General features: G+C 48.3%; 1 protein-coding gene across 2 annotated transcripts in view; it reads right to left on the bottom strand.

Annotated features, from left to right (window-relative positions):
- Positions 1–13,280, bottom strand: part of CREBBP (CREB binding lysine acetyltransferase) — a gene marked incomplete at its 5' end in the record, with an annotated part of 167,738 nt that extends 154,458 nt beyond the window's left edge. Inside the window, one exon of one of the 2 annotated variants that reach the window (XM_081089219.1) lies at positions 12,996–13,280. In XM_081089219.1, coding sequence (XP_080945345.1) covers positions 12,996–13,080 — 85 coding nt within the window. The remainder of the gene's footprint in view (positions 1–12,995) is intronic. The other variant, XM_081089220.1, reaches the window with a different exon arrangement.
- Positions 13,281–15,198: the final 1,918 nt, after the last annotated feature.

The raw sequence follows: 15,198 nt of genomic DNA, 5'->3' as shown, positions 1-15,198 counted from the left end.
AGACTGGAACCCCGGCTCCCCCAACTCCCAAGAGCAGGACCACACCAGCAGTCTCCACCTCTCAGAAGCAAGACCACACTGATTCTAAATGGTAGCCCAATGAACGTAAACCAAAAACAAAACTGGTTTTTGCAAAAACTATTACACACTCAAGAGATTATACCTCCAGACCTTCACACTTGCTATTTATGCTGTTTCCAAGCCTAGAATAGTATCCCCTCCTCCAAATCGCCTGTTCATCCTCACGTCTCATGGCTAATGCCTCTTCCCCTAAGAGGCCGTCCCATATCCAGAACAGACTCTATCCTGTACTCTAATCATACATGAACCTCTCCTCTGAGGTCACACCTGACTACAGATGCCTTCCATGAAGGGAGACACTAGACCTGTTGTGTCCCCAACAGATCTCCAGGGCTAACACTACAGTGTAACATATTTTCTAAATAGTGAATAATCCTAAACGTAAAGCACTGAATATTTCTGAAAGTACCTTCTATCTTTAAAAGACAGTCCCTTTAAAAGAACTTTGTCTTTTAGATAACAAATACCTTAAAGAAAACTTCAGACAAGTGAGTTTAAGTAAATGTATTTAGGTCTGTGCTGTACAATACAGAAGCCAGGAGCCAGATGTGGCTATCTACAATAATAAAAATTAAGTAAAACTTAAAATTTAGTTCCCGAGTAACATTAGTAACAGTTCAAATGCTCAAATAACCACAAGTAGCCAATGGTTCCAGTACTGGACAGTGCAGATATAGAACATGTCCATCAACACAGAAAGTTCTACTAGGCAGTGCCAACTTAAGAGATTATCATAACAACACTAGCGCACAGCTGGCGTGGCTCAGTGGTTAAGCATCGACCTATGAACCAGGAGGTCACAGTTTGGTTCCAGTCAGGGCACATGCCTGGGTTGCAGGCTTGTTCTCCAGTGTGGGGCGTGCAGGAGGCAGCTGATCAATGATTCTCTCTCATCATTGATGTTTCTATCTCTCTCTCCCTTTCCCTTCCTCTCTGAAATCAATAAAAATATATTTTAAAAAAATAATACTGGCATTTCAAACAAAGAAAATGTCTAAATCTACTCTCTTACTATTGTGAATCAGTTTTTCCTTAAACATTAAAAGATTGAGAAAATCATCAGTGCATGTTAAAATATTGAATTATCTCTTGATAATTCAAATGATTTCCTCAGAGATTTTTTAAGAGAAGCTTAACTCTGAGCAAGCTGTGCTCTTCAAACAAAAACAATCCCAATAGTAGCAGAGGCACAACCAAAATGACACAGAAAATCAATACTTTATGTCTTTTTGTTATTTTTAAGAAAAGTCCCACAATAAGCAAGGAGCTGAATCTCCTCCTTCCAAGACCAGTGGTAACTGAACCAAAAAGGAGATTAAATTTCACTGATATTTCCTTTATCCGATCACCCTTACTAAACTGCATAGTGATCCCAAGGCCATTTTCTTCTCTAACCCTGTTTTCTGAAGAAAAAAAAAAAAAAAGACTAGCCTTGGCTGGCGTGGCTCATCCTATCTAATAAAAGAGAAACATGGTAATTAGCGTATGACCGCTACCCTTCCCATTGGCTAATCAGGGCGATATGCAAATTAACTGCCAGCCAAGATGGCGGCCAGCAGCCAGGCAGCTTGAAACTAACATGAGGCTTGCTTGCTTCAGTGACGGAGGACTCCAACGTTCCCCGCCTGCCACTGCAGGCCTCTGAGCTACAACTCTAAGCAACTATGTAACAAATATAGAAGCTAAACAAAACCCCAGAAACCAGCATTCAGCGAGCCGGGATCTCAGAGCTGGAGTTGATACATAGTTTCGATTATAGAACCTAAACAAACCAGATACCTGCTTTCAGCAGCTGAGGCCTCAGAGCTGGAGCCAAGCCTCAGAGCTAAAGCTGGCCCAGAATAAAAAAAAAGAAAAAAAAAAAAGAAAAAAAGGAGCAGTTGGGAGCTTCAGTCACTCGCCAGCCTGAAAACAGCCCTCAGCCCCTCACCCAGAATGGCCAGGCACCCCAGTGGGGACCAGCTGCAAATAGGCATCATCCCCTCATCCAGGCTGGCCAGGCACCCCAGTGGGGACCCCCACCCTGATCCAGAACACCCTTCAGGGCAAACCAGCCAGCCCCCACCCATGCACCAGGCCTCTATCCTATATAGTAAAAGGGTAATATGCCTCCCAGCACCAGGATCAGCAGAGCCGCGAGGCCTCCTGGCACCGGGATCAGCGTGACAGGGGGCAGCGCCCAAACCCCCTGATCGCCCTGCGGCTCTGTGTGTGACAGGGGGCGGAGCCACAACCTCCCTATTGGCCCTGCTCTGTTCCTGACAGGGGAAGGCGCCCCAACCCCCTCATCGACCCTGCTCTGTGCCTGATAGGGGGGAGCTCCCCAACACCCTGATCGCCCTGCGGCTGTGTGTGACAGGGTGTGGCACCCCAACCCCCTGATTGGCCCTACTCTGTGTGTGACAGGGTGCGGCGCCCCAACCCCCTGATCAGCCCTGCTCTGTGCCTGATAGGGGGAGCTCCCCAACCCCCTGATCGCCCTGCAGCTCTGTTGTGACAGGGTGCGGCACCCCAACCCCCCCACCCCACGGGCTCTGCTCTGTGTATGACAGGGTAGAGCCATAACCTCCCCATCGGCCCTGCCCTGAGTGTGACAGTGGCGGTGCCACAAACCCCTGATGGGCCCTGCTCTGTGCGTGACAGGGGGTGGCACTGCAACCTCCCTATCGACCCTGCCTTGAGTGTAACAGGGGGCGGTGCCCCAACCCCCCAATCGGCCCTACCCTGAGCATGACTGAGAGTGGCATCGCAACCTCCCAATCCGCCCTGCTCTGTGCATGACAGGGGGCGGCGCCCCAACTCCCCAATCGGCCCTGCTCTGAGCCCGACCAGGGGCTGCACCTAGGGATTGGGCCTGCCCTCTGCCACCCGGGAGCAGGCCTAAGCCAGCAGGTCGTTATCTCTCGAGGGGTCCCAGACTGCGAGAGGGCACAGGCTGGGCTGAGGGACCCCCCCCTTCCCCCCAAGTGCACAAATTTTTGTGCACCGGGCCTCTAGTTGATTATAATATAGTTAGAGCACTGGCTTGCCCACTGGAGAGTCATAGGTTCAATTCCCAAAGGCACGTACCTGGGTTGCCAGTTCTAGTGCGGTAGGGGACCAATCCACATGTCTCTCACATCGATGTTTCTTTCTTTCTCTCACTCTCCCCCACCCGACTCCCTTCCATTCTCTCTAGAAACCAAAGGGAAAAATATCCCCACTCCTTGGGTGAGGATTGAAAAAAAAGACAAAAAAGACAATTTTTGTAATTTCACCACTCGCTTTTCCCTTTTAAATCCTAACCTAAATCAAGCCCTTGTTCTGAAATACTAGAAAAATAGTTTCGTTAAGACTTCAATTTTCCAATAAAATAACAGCTTTTAACTTCAAATCCAGACTGAGTAAAAGATGTCCAACTATTACTAGTTTTATAAGATGCCTGAATCTCAACTTCTAATTCACTCTTCTGCAAGCCTGTTCTGAGACTACACTAGCCCTGGTGCTGGAGGCAAAACAGGCAGGGGAGGTGTCTTCACATTTACTCAGCAAGGAACTTCCAAGGATCTGGTTCTGGGTCAGACTCATAGCCTACATCATCCCAACCTTCACCAGCCAGAGAGGTTGGTAACATATAGTTTCCCACACAAACAGTAATAACAGCTGCCACAACCTGCTATATTCCAGGAACCATAGTAGCTCCAGTATACAAAGCTTATTAAAGTAAAAAGAAATGGAAAGTTCTAGAAGAAAAAAATCATTTTAGAGATGAGACAACCCTCCCCCAACCCTGCCACAGCTCAAAGGTAAAGTCACGGACCCCAAGTCACAAAGTTGATGAGCTGGGAGGCAAGATTCAGTGTCTACTCTGAGTGGAGGCCAGGGCTCCCTCCTTACTACCACAATGCCCACATCCCATATAAAAAGCTCTGACATTTCCTTCAACTCTGAGTCATGGTTAGAAGGTTCTACTTTTAATCAGGTGACAAATACTAAAAATATTTTAATCCAAAGGAATTGGGTCAAGCTCTTATAGTCCATAATTGTCAAAGCAAGCAAACTCTAATTATTTGATAGATTTCTATAGTCCCCAAGTGTCATCATTCAGTTTGTAATCAAATGCCAAATACACTTTAAATATTTCACAAGCCTCTCTCTACAGGCTCTTATAGAGAATAGTAGCTTATTTTTCCTGCTATTTCATTGATTATAATATAGTTTTGATAAGAAAAAACACACAAAATATTTGGGGGGGTAGTGCAAAGAGAAGCTTTTAAGTTATAAAAGGCTTGTACAAGAATTGTACAACCCCATTAAACAGCTACAATTACTTAAGAAACACCTACTGTAGCTCTGGTCGGTGTGGCTCAGATGGTTGGAGCATTGTCCTGTACAATGAAGGCTGCAGGTTCAATTCCCACTCAGGACACATACTTAGGTTGCGGGATCTATCCCCGGTTGGGGCATGCACAGAAGACAACTAACCGGTCAATATATTTCTCTCTCCCCCCGCCCCCTTCCCCCTCTCCTCTCTAAAATCAATAAGCATATCCTCAGGTGAGGATCTAAAAAGAGAGAAAGAGAGAGAGAGAGACACCTACTATATACAGTAAAACACAGGTGTTATTAGAAAGACTGGAAAATTAAGAGATTTTCAAATAGTAGCAGATGGAACACCTAGAAATAGGAAAGTCAGATTTAGTCAAAGTGAAATTTTTGTCACCATTAGATTTTACTATTCTTAGCTATAGTTCAAGTAAACTTTCTTTTGATTAATGGAAATGAAACACGGGGGAAAGTGTCACATGGGAGATGCTATCCAAGTCTTTCTAAGGGTAAGGTTTAAAAAGAAAAGAATTAACTTTTAGACATAGAGCTCAAAAATAGCCTTGCTTCCCAAATTTAGAACAAAAAAAAAAAAAACACATCTTAAAGGCAGTTTTTCAAATACAGCAACATTCTCAAAATTGTCTAAGAACTTGGAAAACAACAAACCACTTTTGCTTACTTCCATGCCTTTCCTGCCCCTCTTCCATTGTCCAAAGAGCTCTCCACCAAATCTGAGTCACTTCTCTTCAGTCAAAGCCCTGCTCTGCTCCCACTGGACCCTGTGCATGACTCTTTCCTGTGTCAAAGGATCACAGCCCCCATGCAAAGTCGAATATACAAAGCCCCCCACCCCGCCGCAACAAGCACTGGCAGAGAGCTTACACTTTGGCACCAGTGATATGCTGCAATGGAAGCATGTTCCTGAAAGTTAAACCTAAGACTGAACTGGGAGTGTGGAATAGTTAATGCAGGGGCCGTGGACTAGCACACCAGACCCAAGGAGCCCATTAGCCATGGAATGGAATTCTGAGGAGAGAGGAATCAGTAGGAAAAGGCCTCAGAGCAGGCTGAAGGAACACCAGGCAATGTGCTGAAAAACAGAAGGCAAGGCCAGAGCTTATGAGAGCTTATGAGCGACTGTCTGGGACAACCAGAGAAGATGGACATAGATGAGAGCCCCAGGGCGATCACACCTACAAAAGCAAAACTGTTGAGAATGACCAGGGTGTCTCTCCCAATAATAAAGAGGCACAGAAAACCAGCAGGCTCCCCAACTATCTGGCTCCTTGCTCTGGCCCAGCAGGAGAGAGAGGCCCAAGAGGCACCAGAGCCCAGGAGCACAGAGGGCCCACCAGGCTATTGCTGGTGTGTGCTTCTTTTAGCCAAGGCCCTTCACCCATCCCCCTAAGTCTAAGGTGCTATCCCTCACTCGGACGCCCAGCCCTGGGCTTCTGCAAACAGGGGCATTCAGTAACGAGCAGGTGTATAAATGAAGCCCTCTTCGGGCTGCCCTTTCTGACTCATGCATTTAGCATTTGATTGCATTTTGTGTTCTTTTTCAAGTTTTGACTCTGAGTCTCATCTTGTCAACACAATTCTAAGCCACTCAAAAGCATTGATCAGAATCCTTTGTACACTACTACTGCCTAACACAGTGATGGCGAACCTTCTGAGCTCGGCATGTCAGCATTTTGAAAAACCCTAACTTAACTCTGGTGCCATGTCACATATAGAAATTTTTTGATATTTGCAACCATAGTAAAACAAAGATTTATATTTTTGATATTTATGTTATATATTTAAATGCCATTTAACAAAGAAAAATCAACCAAAAAAAAATGAGTTCGCGTGTCACCTCTGACACACGTGTCATAGATTCGCCATCACTGGCCTAAAAGGTACCTCAGACTGAATTGCAATATATCCAGTAAAGAAGTAGAATCACATATTCATTTGATACTTAAACAGTCCATGAAATATGCTTCAAAATTAGCAAGAATTTTCAGAACATACCACACCACTTAAGTTTTTGCAATTTTAGAATTTCATGGCCATTCTGTTCCTATTTAAAAAAATGCAATTGAAGTGGTGGCAAAAATCAATAGTATTGATTATATAATTTTTGGCTATATACTCACTGAGTGAGCTACACTACAACAGATCTCCTCAATGGACCTGTGTGGATATGCATACAAGGTTCCAGAACCATTGACAAACAAATCTCTAGTCCAATCAAATGAGCACTCCCAGTGAGTTTGGACTACAGGGCACACCCACCTTCCCTGATGAGGGCAGTTCCAGCAGCCATGCACTAAGCACTTACTTCAGACCAGGCACTTTTCACACATCATTTCATTCTACTCTCATAACCACCCTTTGAGATGAGAATGGTGATTATCTCTATTTTATAGATGAAGAAATTGAGGTTCAGATAACTGATCTAACTTACCAGGGTCATGATGCTAGTAAAGAGGAGGGGGAAAGACTGCACCCACTTGGCCGGGCTCCAGAGCCAGTGCTTTCACCCCCATACTGTCCAGTCAACACCATGACCTGTGCTACCACCACTAAGGATCCCCCAAGAAGCCTATAAGAGCCCCAAATAGGCCATAGCCTGAGTACTCCGACAGCTAGCCAGGTTGGCCTACAGGTGAAAATGCACAGGTACACATCTGTATCTCAATAGAATTTAGGATTAGGACATACAGATCTTAAAATTTGTGGCAATTAACTTAAAAGCACTATCTTGTGAGAAAAAAATATAAGAACTTTGGAAGATAAATACTGCACATTCATTCCCTCATTCCCTCAAGTATTTCTGGAGGGTCATGTGCCAGGCACCGCTCCCAGCAATGAGAATATGGCTGTGAAAAGATCTTACAAGCTCTTGCAGAGCAGAGCAGCTCACCTTCAAGTTTCACTGGAAGATGCAGACTTGGAGGGCAGAAGATGACAACGAAGAGCAAAACGACAAGCAAAGGAACAAAATCACCTTAACTGTTCTTGTTAAACTTAACTGATTTTAAATTATATGTAAAAGTGTTTAAAAGGAACAAAAAAGACAGAGGGGCTCTGTCGGCGGCTCCCCATGTGGCTCACTGCATCTCAAGGGCTTATGAAGCCCTGCTCCCCGTGCTTGAGGGTTAGCAGTCAGATAAGTGCATAGTAGGTGCTCAAAAAACCTGTGCTGCTGCTGTTCAACTGATCCTCAAACTCTTCAGAGGCATCTAAGACTAGTGCAACCCCGGCAGTCCAGTGCTCCTAATGGATCCTCAGAGCATTCGTCGCACATGACATTAGGGCCCCCACACCGAGGGCCAAATTGTAGTTTTACTGGCACATAGACACACCGATTCCTGTATTACTGTCCAGGACAGCTTTCTTGCTAAAATGGCAGTGTTGAGTAGCTGTAACAAATCACAGGGTCCACAAAACTGAAAATAGGTCCTCTACAAAAAGCCTACCCACCCGTGTATTACATAATAAAGGTGTGGTGCCCTGGCCAGTGTCTCAGGAATTGGGGCATCAGCCTGAGCATCAAAGGATCATGGATTCAATTCCTAGTCAAAGACATGTACCTGGTTCAATCCAACTCTGGTCAGGGGGCATGAGGGAGGCAACCAATCGATATGTCTCACATCAGTGTTTCTCTCCCCCCCTCTCTCTACCACTCCCTCCCTCCATTCCACTCTCTCTGAAAATCAATGGGAAAAAAACACCCTCAAGTGAGAACCAAAAAAAAAGTTTGGGAATGGTGCAAACTACAGCCATCAGTACACAATGGTTCTGGGAAGGCCTGAACTTAAGTTCCTTGGCTATTCCCAATCTCATTTGAGAAATACCTCTTCACATGCCCTGTGGTTTCTTGAAATATATTTCAAGTACTGGTTTGGATAAGATAAAAAGGTGGTATTTTACCCTGGCCTGGCTGGGTAGCTCAGTTGGTTAGAGTGCTGTCCCTATATACCACGGCTGTAGTTTTGATCCCTGGTCAGAGCACATACAACGCAATGAATGCATAAATAAGTGGAACAGATAATGGTATTTTTCTCTCTCCCTCCCTCCCTCCCTCTCCCCCCACCCCCAAATCAATGAAAAGAAAAAGAGATGGTGTCCTGACTAAGGTTACCCCAAGAACCAAAATGGCTCATAAACCAAGCTTTCCTAATCTTGCTTTACGCAATAGATACACTTCATTTTAACAGGAGAAGGCATTATTTGGCAAAATCATTTTTAACTATTTTGTGGTGTGGTTTTTTTTCCTTGTTAATCCTTACCCAAGGATGTATTTTCCATTGATTTTTTTAAGAGAGCAGAAGGGAGAGAGAGAAACATCAATGTGAGAGATATATCAACTGGTTGCCTCCTACACACAACCTGACCTGGAGCTCAGGGATCAAACCTGAAACTCTTTGGTGCTCGGGCAAGCGTTCTAACCCCTTTGTCACACTGGCCAGGGTAACTGTTTTGTTTTCAAACACACTAAATAAAAATACAAAGTTGGCATTTATGTAACCCCACATAATATACTTTGTTACACTACCATAAGGACACAAGTCAGAAGTTTTTAAAACATTGGCTAGCCCAGCTGATGTTGCTCAGTGGTTGAGCATCAACCAATGATCCAGAAGGTCACAGCTCGAGTGGGCACTGCACATGCCAGTAGGGGGCGTGCAGGAGGCAGCTGGTTGATAATTCTCATCACTGATGTTTCTCTCTCTCCCTCTCCCTTCCTCTCTTTGAAATCAATAAAAACATTTAAAAACAAAACAAAATACTAACAATCTCAGCATCAACTTCTGACTGTAGAATTAAGCCTCAGTCCCTTTAGAACTCATTTTCAATTCTGTTTAAGAATTACAGAATCAAATCTGAATGTTAAACAGGAATGATTTTCAATCTTCTGATCAACTGCCAAAGCACCTTGGTGGGATTCATTCCCATCACCCCTGAGGAACTTCAAATGGAACCACTGTTCTCACCCTTCTCGGTTATTTAAAAGCCCCTACTTTTCTAACAAAAGAAAAGCAGTCATGACAAGCCCTAGCCCTAGAAGTCTCTACAAAACTTACACTTCCTATTTAGCCAGAACTTAGTTAAGAGATGAAATAATTTGACGGGCCTCCATTATTCACTGCAATAACCACGAAGATAAGACCAACGTGTATCCTGTTGCTGCCAAAACCAGAGGAAAGGGGGAGTCTCTGCCCCGAGCCCCAGCAGGAAGAACACAGCCCTGCTCCCTCCACAGTGATTACAAACTTTCCCCGCAGGGATTTAATTCACTTGCTAGAGTTATGCTACTGAAACTTGCCAAGTACTGCAGTCTCCTGGGTTCATGATTAAAGCAAATTCCATATTTATGGATGTAGACTGAATAGACCTATTTACTAATGTTGGTTTGGTTCTGGCTTGGACCCTCTTATTTTGGGCAGATTACCTCTCTCAAGTATGGTGCCGCACCTAGAAGCAGCAGGAATAGTATCTCCCCTTGCTACCTCACAGGATGCCGTGAGGAACAAGCTGAGATGATGGAGAGAAAAGCACTCTGATGCATAAAGCACTGTACACACAAAAAAGATCATAATTTTATTGTAAAAAGTATTTTGGTTGATAGCCATATTTACCATAAGCTTTCTTTAAATATAGTTTTCTATTACACTTACAGGGATTCACATTCAATGTAATCACGAATGTTCAGGGACACTTACACATGAGATATATCTATCTTCAATTTTTAGAAGGCAGCCTTATTGCACTTTTTTTTATAAAACCTATTTGTTGTATGTAAATTTGGCCTCAATTAAGCTGACCAAAAAAAGTCTACTGCTTGCCTGGATATTTATTTCCCCTACACTGTGAAATCATGAATCCTGCTGTTGAAAGACTAATATGCTGTTATAATTTGGACATATTAAATGAAGAAGTTTCCAAAACACTCAACTAACTATATACTGGTAACACAAAGTCCTACTTCTTATAAAGGGTGCCAAATAAAGGAAGAATACAGTTGTGTGAAAGTGTTTAAGCTTCTTCCTCTTCTGCCCTCCTTTGGGGCGCATTCCCTATTCCCGAATCACCGCTGCATGCTCTCCTCAGACTTTCCTGACCTCTCCTGCCTGCCATTGGTGGCAGTGGCATATCACCTGGAGATGCTGCCTTACTTCACTGTGGAGTGTTTTATACACATCCACGCACCTCCTGACAGACTGCAAGTGCCTGCCAGTCATACAGCACTTTGGCTGATCCGCTCCCCAAGAGCAGGGGTTCTGTTCTCTTGGCCCCCAGACTCATCACAGGCCAGTCCTCACAAATACGCATGCACGGCATCGGCAGTCCAAGTAGCTCTCTCTTGTTTCTCAGGCCTCTTCCCAATTCTAACCCCTCAGCTCTTCCCATGCACAGAGTTCCTCTCCCTCAAATTTTACCACCAGAGCAGGGAACACACCTTGTTCCTACTGGCTCAATTTTCTCCTAGAAGCCTCAAACACACAATTCCTCACTAATATAAGGTTGAGTCTCTCAAGAATGTTATTCCCAGGTCTCTCCTCACTTTCCCATCTAACCAAATGCCTTCACTCCTTTGACTCTTTGTAGTGTAATTCCATTAGTCCTTTATTTCCTTTATCTAAGGCCTTAAGATCTGTCTTAGACTACTAGTTACAAGGGACAAAGTTGTATCTTGTTTAATATGCTCGGTGATTCCCTCCTTGGCCCCCCACACTAATTAACCCTTTCACGATAACATATCTTATGAGGAACAAAACTGGAAAGGAACGGGGGAAAAGTGGGCAAGAATGGAAAATCCTTTCCAATAAATTTCATTGTGATTAGCAGCACACTAAATATCTGAATATCCAAGTAACCAAACTACTCAAAAGCCATCCTTTGGACTCTATCTTGGAAACAGCTAGATGTATATAGTAGGACAAGCCTTTTTGTTAAGTCTTAGTTACTAATATCTTCCTCTGTATAAAACAAAATCTGCAATACCCTCATTCAACAATAGCAAAGCTGAAAAAGCCATCCAAAAAGTTGTTTCAGAGAACAATCTTCAAAGCTGAACTTGCTTGTAATGATCTACATTTCACTCAAACATGGCAAGATTAATCAAGCAAAGATCTGTTCTGCTGTAAAAGGGTGTTTAAATCACATTTCTCACTTCACATTAGTTGATTTTATAAAATTAACATTAAACTCAAATCTTTATGTTTTTAAGTCTTATTAGAGACTTTTATATTCCATGAGACTTACTTATTCCTCCCCACTGTTTAACAAATTTCATTTTAATTAGACAAGAATCTCATGACAGATTTTTTTAAAAAGTTGTTTGTCTTACTTCTACATTAACTAATACTGTAAGAATTGTATTAAAACCGGAACCATAAAATTCAAGTTTTGTTTAAGCAGAAATAGATTTTTTCAGAAATATGCTAGTGGTCAGTCATAGAAATATTGGCAGAAGCTGAACAGCTGTTGTCTGCTACAAATATGAAGGGATTGCTACAGCAATGTAATTCAATTTGGACCCATTCATTATAAACTGATTTTCAGATGCTGCTACTCCAAGATGAGACTGGAGAAATGCAAGCTACACCGGAGACAGAACTGTTCCCAAGCGGCAGCAAGTTTTTACTGCAAAGAAGAGCTCTAAAAGAGGAAATACAACTGGTTCACAATGCTACCATGAACCAGCCCAGAAGAACCCAGAATTATTAAATGAATGGAAAACTAAAATACTTCTCTTAGGCAAATGATGAATACCTAAGAAAGTTTTCAAGGAAGCTGGTTAATAAAAAAATAAAAAAAATGATTTACTCAGTATCCTGATAAAATGTTTTTTTTTTAAGAAATCATAATTTCTTGATTTTCACATACCTACACTGTAAAAGCAACATGCGCTCCAATGGTGACTGCAGCCCCAGCGAATCTGCTCTATTTAACTTCCTTCTAAAGTTACACTTTTGTGAAATTAAACACACCACAGCAACTTTTAGGACATCTTGCTAACGAAGTTCGGGGTGGTGAAAAGAGGACACGATATAGGTGACCAAACAACAAAGAGTTTTCAAAAACACTCCAAGAAACTTCTAAGTTGTAACTCACAGGCTGGCGGCTCCGCCGAGCGTCTTCTGGCCGCAGCAGCGGGAATGTCACCGACTCAGAAAACACCGGGGGTCCGCTGCGCCGCTCCCTCTCCAGCCCTCACGCTAACGCCCCCTCCGCTGTCAACCCCCCCCACCCCCCCCCGCCCGACAGCCACGCGTGTGTTGACACACGGCGATCGCGGGAGGCGGACGGAATCCCCACGCGAAATAAACACGCTCCGCTTTACTTTCTCTCCCTGCAAGTGCCATTCGGTTTTGCACGCGAGGAGGGCTCACTAACTCCGGGAAACCCGAGCGCACCGGGCATCTGCCCCCACCTCGGGCCCGGACAGTCTCCCCACAAACTTCCCCTCTCCGGCGGGGCTCCGGGGAAGGGGCTCCGTTTGGGGGGTGCTCCGACGGCACGCCGCCGAGCTCGGCTCTCCGGGGGCCCTCGCCTTCGGGGCGATCTGACAGCGCCCCCCGCGGCCCCCGCCCCCCGCCCGGCCCCCTCCTCACCTGTGCTGTCATTCGCCGGGAAGCCGGGCGAGCTGAGTTTGGCTCGCTTGGGGTTGGGCGGTCCGTCCAGCAAGTTTTCGGCCATTTTCACCCGCTCTCGACAACAGCCCCGAGAGCGGACGGCAGGGCCGGCGAGGGCTCCGGGGCAGGGGTCGGCGCCGCCCCGGCCGGCTGCGAGGGGAGAGGAGCGGGCGCGAGCGGCGAGCCGCGAGCGAGCGCCGAGAGGGAGGGAGGGCGCAGAGCCGGGTGGGGGAGGCGGCGGCCAAATCTCAGCCACAGCAACAGCGCCCCGCAGCGCTCACCGCCCGCCCCCGGCTGCCGCCGCCGCCGCCGCCGGCCGCGGCCCCCTCATCCCCTGCCCGCCTCCCGAGCGCGACACTCCGCGGCGGGGGCGCCCCGGCGGCCCAGCCGCCCCCCCGGGCCCGGCAGGCAGCGACGGCGCCCGGCCGGCCGGCTTAGGCAGTCCCGGGGAACATGGTGCCGCCGCCGCGCCGCCGCCTCACTACCCCCCCCCCCCGCGCCCCACTTAATTAATTCGCTCGCGGCCCGACGACCGAGGGGCTCCGGGCTCCGCTCCCCGCCCGCAGCCGGCCGCCGTAAGGAAAAACAATGCGCGCAGCGGAGCCGCCGCCGCCGCGCCCCCCCACCCCCCGTTCCGCCGCCGCCGCCGCTGCCGCCGCCGCCGCGGCTCCGGGAGGCCGAGCCGAGAGGGGAGCGGGGCCGCCGGAGCGGGCGCCGAGGGCCGGGCGGAGCGGGACGGCCGGGCGGAGCGGGGTGCGCGGGCGGTTGTGGGGCCCGGGACCGGCGGGGCCGAGTAGATCGCGCTCGAAGCCCCGGTCGGGTCCGCGACAAGATGGCGGCTGTTGATTCCTCAATTAAAAAAAAAAAGAAAGTTTTTTTTCTTCTCTTTCCAGAGCCTGAACGGGGAGGGGGAGGGGGCGGGGCACGCCAGTGCGTCACCCCCCCGCGGCGTCACCACGCACGGCCCCCGCCCCGCCTCCTCCACCTGCGCGACCGCGGCGGAAAGAGCCGAGCACGCTCGGGCGGAAGGGCCGAAGGCGCCGCCGCGGAGTGTCAGGCGGCGAGGCTGCGGGGCGGCGGCCGGGCCTGCGGGACCCCGGGCTCCCGGCCCGGCCTCCACTTTTGTTCCGACTCCAACTGGGTTGCGGGGCCCATCCAGGGCCGGGGGCGGCAGCCTGGCCGCGGACCAAACCCCCGGGCGCGGAGTCGGCGCCGGCCGGGCCCGACGGCCCCTCTGGCCCTAGAGAGACTCTAGGGCCAGAGTCTAGGGGAGACTGCCCGGTCGCGGCAACTCGCTTCCCTGCCCGCGACGTCCGGGGCGACCCGAACCAGGCCCGGTCCCTTTGCCTTGCCAAGTGCCAGCGACGTGTCGTGGCCTCTGCAGGTTACAGACTGTCCGCCTGCGACCTCGTGCATATGGGGAAACCGAGGCAGGAAGTGGCAGGACCAGGGTTCGAGCCCCACCCCGAAAGTGAAGTGCGGGGAACGCAAGACTCCTGAGCCCCAGTGCCCGGCGAAGGGGTCCCCGGGGCCGACACCCTCGTCTATCGGGAGGCGGTGAGCGCTGCCCCGCCCTAGGCTTGGGCACGGCCGGCCTGCGCAGGGCCCGGAAGGCCCCTTGCGTCGGAGCTCAGGGCCCCGGCCACCGCTTGGGAACTCCGACGGGGACCCCGACAGGCGGCGGGGTCCCGTGGAGACCGGCCCGTGCGGCCGCTTCCCGCGGGACAGCTACACGGGAGTCTGCCGTGTTCCCTTCGCAGTTTGATCTCCTCCCGAAAACTCATCCCGAAGTCCTTATCTGAAAGGCATCGCCAGCAACCCTGTTGCCTAAGCCAGAAACCCGTGAGTCACGGAAGACTCCTCCCTCCCTCCCTCCCTCCCTCCCTCCACCCAGCACGCACCCCGGCTCCCGCGGCCTTTACCTGGGGAGACGGCTCTCGCTCCCCAGCCCACCGCCCCGGAGTCGTCCAGCATCCCCCGGCGGCCACGGGGCAGCTCAGCCCTTAATGCCCTGTGCGCGGCACATTTCTCCCCGCGGAGCACCACCGTCAACTTCCTGGAAAAGGAGAGAAAGAACTCGGTTTAAAACAAATAGCTCCTACACATAGAATACATATTATCTCCTTTAAAAAAAACATGGACAGTCTGTTTAAAATGCCAGGTGTATAGTTAAGGAGAGATT

Source organism: Myotis nattereri (assembly GCF_964212035.1).
Source record: "Myotis nattereri genome assembly, chromosome: 4".
Classification (NCBI taxonomy): Eukaryota; Metazoa; Chordata; class Mammalia; order Chiroptera; family Vespertilionidae; genus Myotis; species Myotis nattereri.
This window is presented reverse-complemented; position numbering and strand designations above follow the sequence as displayed.